Below are 12,500 nucleotides of genomic sequence, written 5' to 3' on the forward strand. Positions count from 1 at the left end.
ATTAGGATGTAACCGACATGCAGCTGAATGGCAGTCTTCTAATTGAAAATTTGAGGTTGCAATCTGTAGACATACTCACTTCCCCTGTGACTATTTCTGGTAGTGCTAATGCAATGGATCCCACGCATGCACACTCACAACATGCACATCCATAAATCTTGCCTTTTGCCTCTCGCGTGTGAATCTAATCCTAAATCCCCCCCACCCGCTCACAGAGGCATCATAGGCTTCAAAGCCGCGGAAAAACCTCCCGCACCCATTCAAAGTGGCGTCTCGCTCGCCTCCTGAAAAGAGTTGCTGAGGGAACGAGCGTGGGCGGCAGCACAGTCTGAATTCCAGTGCATTCTCTCATTCGTTCGCTCGTTCATTCGTTCCCTCTTTCTCTTGCTTCTTCCGACAACTTTACTACGACAGAGTTTGAGATGCTTGAGGGAATTAGCGCAATTTGCTAGGGGGTGTATGGGATAGGGACAGAGAGAGGGGGGGGGGGCTGGTGTATGAACAGAAATATTTTTACAAATGGAGGAAGACTGATAATATTTGTAGTATTAGACGCATTTGTTAAATGGGAACCACTGGGAAACCATGGGAAACAGGAAAACGGTTATACTAGATTTAGGCATGTGCTTAATGTGGATTTGGCTGCAAGGAAATTAATGTTTGGGTTGACCGTCCCGAATAACTGTTAAAACCGTTTGTGCACATGACAGGAAGCTATTTCTTAGGTCGGCACGGAACAAATGCTTGTGTACGGTTACAGTGCAACCTCGCATTGGAGAGCTGTGATGACAGCTCTGTTGGAGGGAGCTAGCATTATCAACACAACTCAGGTACAATAAACACAGGCTTACACCAGCCAAACCATCCCCTCCCCAACGGTGATGCATCAGTATGCCTCCATTGATCACAGCATGTTTCATGAGTTGGTTTCTCTATTAATTGATGTCTGTGGAATAAAAAAAGATTGAGGGGTATGCACCTCAACGTCTGAAAAGATTCGATACGCATCTCCATTCATGCGGTCAACAATCTGATGGATCGAGATGCATTTTAAGCAGCCAACAGGTCAATACAATCTGAGTCTGCCCCGTCTCAATGCAATGTAGTAGTGCGAGCATTTCCATTAAAATCTACTAATATTATGTGTTTTCCACTGGTTGCAATAAGAATTCCAAACATACACACTCAATCCAATAACAGGAGAGGAAGGGACAAAGGATGATGTACAATCAAATTAATATGTTAATATCTGATGTGGAATCATCATTTATTGGCAATACAAGAAAATCAGTCAACCCTAAATAACACTTTGAAATAGACCACTATTTATGAAGATTTCACTGCTGTTTGGTTGATTTTGTCACACTGTTACTGTTAGACCACATGTGCGATGTTAGAAGTGTGTTGTATACTTTCAAATTAATGGAGAGTAGAGCACACACACTGAAGCCCACTTTGATTTCTCCATGATTTCCTCCAAAATGTTGTCCACTACAAGTGAATTGAAACGTTGAAATGTGCCAGCGTTGTGATGCTGCTGGTGTGATTTGGGCATAAAACCCTTTAAAAAAGTATTTATGATATAATTCATGTCTGGAGTGAAAATGTGAACATTTTACAGGTTGGCCTGAAAGGGAACATCTGACGAAAAGCTCCAGGGAGCCTAAATTCTGGCAAAGTCCATTGGCCAACTGTGCCACACGGCTTTCCTCACTGGCTCCAAGAACCAGGAAGTGTCGGCTAAATGGATGGAAGCCCAGAGGGGCCATATGGAGCTACTCTAGCCCAACTGTGAGACACACACACACACACACACACACACACATCCCTTTCTCCCCTAACAGGAAACCCCAACAGCTTGGTTGAATCCTAGGGAACATGTTGGTTTTATAGCTGTGTGTATATAGTGTGTGTGTGTGTGTGTGTGTGTGTGTGTGTGTGTGTGTGTGTGTGTGTGTGTGTGTGTGTGTGTGTGTGTGTGTGTTAGATTAAAATATATTTTGTGAGTGTGCATGTATGCATGCATGTGTGGCTATGAGTGTGTGCCAGAACATGTTGTCAGTACCAGCTGCTGCCGTTATCATTGCTGCAGTGTAATGCTTAGCGTTAAAAAGCAACAGCTACATGCTAACCGCTAACACATGTGTGAGATGCCACAGAAAGGGAGGCTTAGGCATGCTGTAACACACACACAAATCCCTTTTCCAGCTTCATTTCACATACACACTTGTTTCCCATACACAATAGCGCAGACATACAGTACACACTCTCTCAATTATTATATCTCTCCCTCTTTCTCTACAAAACACACACACACACACACACGCTATTTATACCTCAGCCCATTATTTCCACCTCATGTCTTTTTAATCCGACAGCAGTGGCCTCCGTTTCTGGACAGGTGGCTTATCATGCCTCCACTCACCTATCTATCCAGCCATCCATATCTATCCATCCAGCCATTTACTCAGTCCACCCATCCTCCCCTATACATATACACATAGCTTATCCATCCACTCACTCACTCCATGGAGGAAGGCTGGAGGAGAGATGCAGGATGGAGAGATGAGCAGGAAAGAGGAGGTGATATACTGCAGAGAAGGAAAGCCACAGACAGCGTAGCAGTCGTCCAATGCAGTGAGGAAAAAACAAGACGACATTCCAACATTCCCAGAGATGAAATGATCGCAATGTTTACTCCTTTCATGGAGTGGAGACCCACAAAACCAGACATACTGGAGAGTGTGTGTGTGTATGTGGGGGATGAAATGTATCTCATGGAATGTACTGAATGAAGATGTGCGGTCAGTGTTCATTAGTGAGTGAAAAGAAAAAAAGCAGGATGGTCGCCTTCACACACACACACACACACACACACACACACACACACACACACACACACACACACACACACACACACACACACACACACACACACACCAGAGTGATTTGAACCTACCGAAATGTCCATCTTTGCAAGCCAGTGAAGCCACCCAATGTCACTGGTGAGCCAAACAATACTAATGTTGTTTATTTAAGTAAAATAAAGATACAAACAGCTATGAAGTGACCTTTTGACCTTAGGGACATCAGTTCATCTCATCATATTAGAATAATAGGACATGACATCCTGTGTCCTGACATTTTGGTCTGAGGGCAGAGAGAGGAAAGGTCATATAGTGATCAAATCAATAGGGTTCATCCTCCAGGGAGTATGAACGTGTACAGCAAATCCTATGGCAATCCAGGCAATAGTGTTCGAAAAAGGGTTGCAGCAATTAACCAAACTGATCAATTGAATCAATTCTAAAAAAAAAGAATCCAGAATTTAACAAAATAATAGATTATCAATCAATCCCTATTTTGGGATATGTTAAAAGGTAAAAAAATAAATAAATAGCAGATCTACAAGATCACAATGAGTCACGATGTGACATGTGAGCATTTAGTATTTTTTGCACGACACCATTGTGCCACAAAGTATACAATTAAGCTTGTGGTTAAGTGGTTAAGCGATGTGTCTATCGAAAAATCTAGACAAATCAATTTGTCTATAAGCCCTGGCCTAGACGCTAAGACCTAAGCCCTAATTCGAAACCTGTTCGGGACAGAAGTGTTGAACGGACGGACGGTCACCACCACGCTTAGGGCCCTGCCACGAGCGCAGCTAAAATATCTCCTCTTTTATCACCCAGCCCACTATCTGACACACTATACCCGACTCCTCCGTTCCTACTACCCTTCATCGTAACCTTCCTCTGCACCCGTCACCACTCCTTCTCCTTCCACTTCCCTGAACGTCATACCCTCCATCATTCATTTCTGTTCGTCTGGCGGAAAGACGACATCATCATCCATTGATCCACTGTCTGCCTGCTTGTCATCCACTGCTAAGCATCGTTGCTGTCGGGTAGAAACCTTGTATCTACATAGTTCAATTGAACAATGAAATGTTTTAACATGAGCTTGTGAATAAATCATATAACAGGATTTTTTGTTCCCCGAGATTCAGGTATTATGGAAAATGTGAGAACACTTAAGCCAGGAATTACAGTATAAGTAACAGACAGTCTGCGATAACGTCTAAAAACTTAGCTTTTTGATAAGCAATGTTTCATGGAGTTATGAGAACTGTTATGAGAGTAAGTCTAAGTTCCATTCCTGCCCCCCCCATCCACTACGTAGTACAGAAGAAGAAAAAGGCAGGAGAGAAAGACAAAGATGGAGAGAGGAACAGAGGAGAGAGGGGGAGAGACAAATGAAAACAAATAGGGGGAAGAAAAGAGAGAGAGAGAGTGACAGAGGACTGAGAAGAGAGAGAGAGAGACCTGGAGCATGAGGGCTGACAGCCAGGTCCATTAGGGGCTCTCAGAACCAGAGAGGGGAGAATTCCTGGCAAATCCAAGATCACCTCAGAAAACACTTAAACAAATCGGTGACTCACGCCTTAAGAATGCGTTACTACTGGAATGTGTGTGTGTGTGTGTGTGTGTGTGTGTGTGTGTGTGTGTGTGTGTGTGTGTGTGTGTGTGTGTGTGTGTGTGTGTGTGTGTGTGTGTACGTGACTGCATGTGTGTGCAACAGAAAAAGGTGAGGGGGCAAAGGTGTGCTTGTATGTGCAGGAAATTAAGAAACGCTGTGTGTGTGTGTGTGTGTGTGTGTGTGTGTGTGTGTGTGCATGCATATGTGCACAATACAGTGTGTGTGCGTGTGTGTGTGTGTGTGTGTGTGTGTGTGTGTGTGTGTGTGTGTGTGTGTGTGTGTGTGTGTGTGTGTGTGTGTGTGTGTGTGTGTGTGTGTGTGTGTGTGTGTGTGTGTGTGTGTGTGTGTGTGTGTATGTGTGTGTCATCACTAACTGGAAGCCACAGTGAGCTCATGCAGGCTAGCTCGGGGAAAATATGGGAGCTTTAGTGTGACCTACTGACCTCTGGGCAATGACAGCTCCACAAAAATATGCACTTCTGTTTAGATTTAACACTATAGCATACCTGAGGTATGCTATAGTGTTAAATCTAAACAGTACCTGTACAGTCTGTCCACACACACATACAAACACACACACACACACACACACACACACACACACACACACACACACACACACACACACACACACACACACGCGTAAAAAGTTGAAATATGGAGATACAAGGTTTTGAGGGTGTGGCACAAAAATAGCCAACGTGTTGTGAGCTTATAGATCACCTGTTTCATGATTTAAAAATAGTGACATGGCCAAAACAGAGATGCCAGGCTGAATGTGGCCAACTATACGGTTGTACGCTTGTGCAAGGCATTAGTCTAAGCTTCTTTCCCATGTTATTAATGTTTTACGCCACTCTAGTATTTCACAGCCTGTTTCTGCCCATGTCAGACTGTTGTGATGTGACTCCCAGTCCCAGACACCATTGTGTGTACTGGCACCCCATGTGTTCAGTTTTATACTGCACCCAAGTGTGTGTGTGTGTGTGCGTGCGTGCGTGCGTGCGTGCGTGCGTGCGTGCGTGCGTGCGTGCGTGCGTGCGTGCGTGCGTGCGTGCGTGCGTGTGTGTGCGCTGCTAGAATGTGGCTGAGGAGGGCAGTTATGATTTGTTAGGCGGGGCTGTTATGATTCCAAACATAATTGATCTACAAGCTAGCAACGCGTCGCGTTGCAACGCGTTGTTAGCTTGTAGATCAATTACGTTTGGCAAGCGACAGTGTTGTACTATGGAGTAAAAATGTGGCTATAGGGTGTTCTGGTACAGTAGGTTTAGTTCACCAAGACCACACATTTAAATTTAACATTTAGCACGAGATTTGAAAATCTCCATTCAATGTCACACACGGCAGCACGTTATGCACACACACACACACACACACACACACACACACACACACACACACACCTGTATACAACGCTAATGTTTCTAAAATAACATGTACACACACACCTGCATATGATACTATTGTTCTTAACATCATGTATTTACCGACTATCACGTGTTATCTGTATCTATATGTATATCTACTAGAGGTGCGGGTCGCTACGCGACCCTTCCGTCTAGTCGCTGGCGCGAGGCTCTCGTGAAGTGGGCTGTAGATGTTTTGGGGATTTATTTTAGACTTAGTCATGCTTCAGAATGGAAATATGAGTCCAAAGAGAAGGTCAGTCAGTTCAAACCCAAGAGAGAGAGGGGGAGGGGGGGACACACGTGTGTGTGTGTGTGTGTGTGTGTGTGTGTGTGTGTGTGTGTGTGTGTGTGTGTGTGTGTGTGTGTGTGTGTGTTAGAGACAGTATGCGCACGGACGTGAATGTGTGCATGTATACATGTATGTGAGAGCACACGCACACACCCACCCTATTAACTCTCTGTGTGGGTCCTTGTGATTAACATGTAAAGTGTGTCATGATTTAGTGTGATGACTTTCACATGGCCTAACTTTATAAGGTATTAGCCAGTATCAACAAGACTGACAATGAATCCTAGTCCTCTGAAACACACACACACACACTTCCTTGGAGGTCCACATAAATGATAATTCCGTTGGACTTCTTACAGGAAATGAACCGTCTTACAGACACAGCCTCAGTTAAAAACAACAGCCAGGGATTGCGACCCACAGTACAATGGAGCCTCATTATAGCTTCATTTACGCCTTGTTTACATCGAGCTCTGTGTGATGTCCGTAATTCCGTTTTAACATACACAATATTCCCTCTAGTGTTCAATGCAAGGAAATGCATTGCTTTTTACGGATGAATCAAAACGATCATTTTAAATCGATGTAAAGTGCAATTGAGTATACTGAAAGCGATCTATAGAAATCTCTATGAAATGCCGTCTTCTGCTTGTTTCCTGGCCCACAAGGCATACGATCTCTCCGATATCCGTAAAAAGTAATACTTTTTTTTTTACATACTCCAGGCTAAATTCCATTCAAAGAGAAAAATGGAAGGAGGCGTTTCGCAAGCACATCAGAGATCAAAAAGTTTCCAATAGAAAAGAATGGACTAAACAGAATTACGGACATCACACAGAGCTCAATGGAAAAGAGCCATTATACTCCATCGCACCAGTGTTGCAAACTGCGTACTGCGGAATACACAAGAATGGTGCTAAGTAGCAATAAAGGTAGTTCATTGGCTCGTAATCACAGCGGAACCTATTTTGATGGTACAGTATGGAACCTGTCTCTGTCAAATGGTGCTATACACTGTACAACCATTAGAGGTGCCTAAACTAAGCTGAAGAACCAGCAGAGAACGTCTAAAGATAGAACCGTACAGGGGATTAGCAGGTTCTTTGTATGGCAACAGTGTTATATACAGTAGCACCTCAGTAAGTAAGTAAGTAGGTCGGAGTGGTTTGTTGTCTGTATCAGCCAAGAACGAGGGTGTCTATCCCCCTTTCAATGCGCTAGATCCCTGAGAGATGGATTGCTGAGGTGGAGTGCAACACCTACCATCAGCTCCCTATACTTAATGCACATCTTAGTAGTTACCCATGCTACTCATACACTAAGTACTTGGCGGTGTCCAGGATCAAACCCAGGTCCTTGTGGTCCAAAGTTGAGTGCTCTACCAACTGAGATACCTGGACACCTGAACACCCCCAGAGAACCGCCATTTTTTTAGGGTATAAATTATAATAATAATGATGGATTTTATTTATAATGCACTGGCTCTGGTGCTGTCAGGTGGGCAGGGAGGGCGCTCCACAGTTCAGGGCGGCCGAGCAGAAGGCCCGGTCGCCCATGGTACAGTACGTAGTCTAAATGAAGCTTTAGACTCTAAAGTTTAGACTGAACCTTCAGGAACGGAGGAATATAAAATATTTCCAGTGGCAGAAACTGATTTAAATTCTGGTCTTCAGACTTTGAAAAGTAACAGTTTAAGCCTACTAGCCTAGTTTGACATTCTGCATATATCTATTGAGTACTTTCAGTTCCTCTCTTCATAATGGAAAATGCATTTGGGGGAAATAAATAATTACCTCAGGTTCACTGCTCGGTTTTTCTAGATAGAATATACTGGAGGCATTCTGTTAAAAATATTATAATTATGACAAGCCAAGTTAAACACAATATAAATGTTGGACATTAAATTTAGGACAGGATTTCCTCTGCGTGTGAGTGTGTGTGTGGTCCCACTATACTAATCAAATAACTTGAATAGACTTTCTGTTGAACAGGTTAGAAACCCCGGCCAACACTATCCAGCTGGTCTTGATTAACATAGAACTGTGTGCGTGTGTGTGTGTGTGTTGCTCCAGAGCCTCATTATTACCTGAGGGTGAATCTGGCCTTGTAAGGGGAAGAAAAACAACAGCTTGTGTGTGTGTGTGTGTGTGTGTGTGTGTGTGTGTGTGTGTGTGTGTGTGTGTGTGTGTGTGTGTGTGTGTGTGTGTGTGTGTGTGTGTGTGTGTGTGTGTGTGTGTGTGTGCGTGCGTGCGTGCGTGCGTGCGTGCGTGCGTGCGTGCGTGCGTGCGTGCGTGCGTGCGTGCGTGCGTGCGTGCGTGCGTGCGTGCGTGCGTGCGTGCGTGCGTGCGTGCGTGCGTGCGTACATCTGTATGGGTTTGTGTGTGTGTCCCCTCCACTGAAGAAGTCAGCAGACATATGGTGACAAAACATTAATTATTTAATTAAAACAAGAGAAAAAACTAATTAAGGAAGAAAGGGGAGGGGGCCTGATGTGAAACGCAAGGTAAACTCATTTCCATTTCAATACAGATCAGACAAGCAGGACAAAATACTGGCTCTGTTTGAGCGTGCGTGTGTTATCATGCATGCAGACAAGTTTCCATTGTTAAAGCCTACTTCAGAATGGTCCTTGTGAATAGTGATGGTGTGTGCGTGCGTGCGCGCGCACGTGTGTGTGTGTGTGTGTGTGTGTGTGTGTGTGTGTGTGCGTGTGCGTGTGCGTGAGTGAATGCGTCATGAGTTGTATCGTTCCGGCTGATATACAGTATATCGACTTTTCGGTATTGGCAATTATGCAGCCAATTTGTCCCAATCATTTAGGTGAACCTTTTCAAAAATTTCAATCGGCTATTTTTGAAAGTGGTCATTGGTGGGGTCTTTTTGTTTTAGTTTTTTTTTTAAAGAAGGGAAATGTTCTCAAATAGAAACTTACATCAAATCCAAGTTTTTCAAATTGATTACAACATTTTTTAAATGGGTCAAAACATCACTAATCGGTGGTCTAGGACATATTTCTGGCATGGGTCGGGCTCTAGCCATGAGAGACATTATGAGAGTCTTACCTTCTCTGCATGTCCAGCTCCTCTGGTGTGGGGCCATTCTGCACAGGGGGGGCCTGCCTTGGCAATGTGGGGCCTGCACAGGAACGACACAAACACACTGGTAAACTACGGTGACCAGACGTCCCGGTTTGGCCGGGATTGTCCCAGTTTCATGCTGGGTGTCCCGAGTCCCGACAGACATCTCTAAAACACTCAAATTGCCACGTCACTAAAATGTCCCGTTTTTTCAACATTCACTACCAAATAGTCCCGGTTTTCACCATAGGTAAAAAATACAAACAGAGATAATGATCATGTTCCGTTCTGCTGAAAGGTGCAGTCACTAGATAGATGCATACACCAGGTGAAAATAAAAATACAATGACAAAAGAATGTCAAATAAATGGGCAAAAGTAGGGAAAATAGCAGATCTACAAGCTCACAACACGTCACATCGCGTCGCGTTGTGAGCTTGTACATCGGCTATTTTTTAAATATAATGAATACGTGATTATTAAGGGGCCTGGTTTGGGTTTTTGAAAATATGGTCCAGGTCACCCTGTATGGATGGTCAGTAATCAACTGATCAACAAGGCCAGTAACCTAGTTATCAACAAACCCAAATTCAACTAACAGTACTAAAAGTACTCCAAAAATATACAATAATCAGTCAAACATACAGTACACTCACACACAACTCTTGTAGCCTTTGGCAAGATGACAAGACACACACTGACATCGCCGTCTCATTTACATTTGCTAATGAGGCAACATTTCAGGACAACTTGGACAGGGCCAGATGGATGCACTATCTCTCTTCCTCTTTTCATCTCACACGCACAAAAAGCTAAAAGCTGAATAGGAGATGGAATCAAAGATCACTAATGTTCCGTTTGCTGTCAAGAGAGAGACAGAGTGAGAGAGAGAAACAGAGTGAGAGAGACAGTGTGAGTGAGTGAGTGAGTGAGTGAGTGAGTGAGTGAGTGAGTGAGTGAGTGAGTGAGTGAGTGAGTGAGTGAGTGAGAGAGAGAGAGAGAGAGAGACTGACATTAGAGTGCACACAAAACTTGACTAGTGCCAGGGTGAATGCTTCACTGTAATTGTTACACATATTACCCATTTTTCCACATCAGTATCTGTTTAGGGGATGCCAGACCCAGCTCAAACCAACCATGTATCAACAACATGATACAAATTTGTATTTATTTTTTTATTTAGGCCTCTTCACACTATGTTGAGCCCAGGGCTTACAGTTCTGTTAGTCCTGACCTAACTGAGCTTTCACACTTACGACTTTGAATGGGATAGGCCTATCCACACCCTCAGACTAGGGATGCCTAAACCCTGCTTAACTAAGACTTTTCAGGGTTACCCTCTAAAACACTGGGGTTTAAGGTCAGCGGTTTGAAAGAGGTTAGAACTAAAGCAGTTAGCCCAGTTAATACTGGGTTAACAAATACGAGTGTGAAACAGTCGTATTTCGTATACTAGGGGCAGTGCTAGCGCCGGGCTTAGAAATGCAAGTGTGTGAAAAGCCTTAATGTCACATACTGTATCAAGTGGACTGTAAAGGCTCTAGTTGGCCCTACAGTGGAAAGCAAACTGTGGATGAATGAGAGGATTGTCTCTGCCCAGTGTCGTCGGTAAACCGGAACAGTGTTTGAGGGCCAATATTCATGTATGCCGTTTCCCAGAGAGCAAACATCCTGGGGAGAGCTGTAGATCAATGGACGGTTCACAAGGTACTGCCGTGTGTGTGTGTGTGTGTGTGTGTGTGTGTGTGTGTGTGTGTGTGTGTGTGTGTGTGTGTGTGCCATTCAGAAGGGCTTCTGAGAGACCGTCAGATTCGACGTTCTGAAAACCTCTTGACCGTTCAATGTCCTTCAGAACTGTAGTAGATAGTAGGAGGTGCTAGGAGCTATAGATGCTAAGTGGAGGCTGATCATCAACGGGAGACTCTTCAGAGACACACTTGATGAAACCATGTGACTGTCACACTCCGTTTGACAACTGAACCCGGTGAAACAACACAACTCCCTCGACGTGAAATAGCAAGGGATTCTAGCAAGCGGTGCTAGCAGGTGTTTCTAGACAATGGTGGAAGAAGTACTCAAGCAGTCCAAGTGCAGAGGGCCAAGCAAGAATTCTGTAGTACTATACCTAAATATCCTGGTCGCTGGTACTTTATTCATAATCCCTGTGCGTTACTACCTCATTTTTTTCCCTTTAGCTTCCTGATTCATACAAAATAAACCAAGAAAACGAGAAAGAGAGAAAGACTCCTGATTTGTACATCTAGTACAAAACAAAACGGACAGAATTTCCCAATTTCCTATTTGGATCTCCTCTATTTGATTTCTATTGAATTATGCCAGGGCCATGTGCAGTTGATGTCATCAGAGCAGAACCACACTGATGAGGGCAGCACACGGATCCACCCTCCGATCCATCCTCCTCTGCCTGTAGCTGTAACTATATTACTGTCTGCTCTAATGAGTTTCATGAGTTAACGACAGAACACAGACACCCAGTCAAGCAGGACCACACCTTAGAGAACGGCCTTCAAATCCTATCAGTGCGTCCAAGATCGATTGAATCATGCTTCAACAAGTCGCCCATAAACTGTAGACTGTATTCTTATTTAATTACAGGAAACCTGACTAAGAACAGATTGTTGCACTGTCAACAAGCAAGTCAACCAAGATCAAATTCATATTACACCAAGCAAAACCCAGAACAAATGTTTTAATTAACCAGGCAAGCTTATGAATACGAAACCGTTATTTAACCACTTTGAAGCTAGCTGGCCTCCCTATTTTTGGACATATCGGTATTGGTGAATTGTTCAGACGATGTCTTACAACGTGTCACAATGTGACGCATCGTGAGCTTGTAGATCTATTTTTTAAAACAATTTCAAGGTATAAAATAGAGTTAAATACAAGGTAAAATATTGGTTAACTATAATACACATACATTACAAGTCATGTACACTGACCAAGACACATATTATGTGTAGATCTTATTGTGAATACTGAGATTAGCACTACTGGCCTCTCTGATCATGTGCTTCCTGGAAACTGCCTATTTTAAGGGAATGCTACAGTGCACTGGAGTATTGAGTATCGAGCACTGAGATCACACAACAGCACTTTGGGAATTGGCCTGCATCCAACAATACTATATATAAAGAGAGACAGACAAGGTGAGAGCCAACAAGCCAGTCACATGAAGACAAAAAGAGAGATCAAAAGAAGTGAGAGATAAATCTATGAG

General features: G+C 43.7%; 1 protein-coding gene across 4 annotated transcripts in view; it reads right to left on the reverse strand.

Annotated features, from left to right (window-relative positions):
* enah (ENAH actin regulator) overlaps positions 1 to 12,500 on the reverse strand; it is a 145,487-nt gene that overhangs the window by 32,403 nt on the left and 100,584 nt on the right. For all 4 annotated transcript variants that reach the window (XM_084081834.1, XM_084081836.1, XM_084081835.1 and 1 more), the window contains exon 4: positions 9,246 to 9,318. In XM_084081834.1, the coding sequence (XP_083937960.1) occupies positions 9,246 to 9,318 (73 nt within the window). The remainder of the gene's footprint in view (positions 1 to 9,245; positions 9,319 to 12,500) is intronic.

Source organism: Gymnoscopelus microlampas, assembly GCF_963454915.1.
Source record: "Gymnoscopelus microlampas genome assembly, chromosome: 16".
In the NCBI taxonomy this organism is placed as follows: domain Eukaryota; kingdom Metazoa; phylum Chordata; class Actinopteri; order Myctophiformes; family Myctophidae; genus Gymnoscopelus; species Gymnoscopelus microlampas.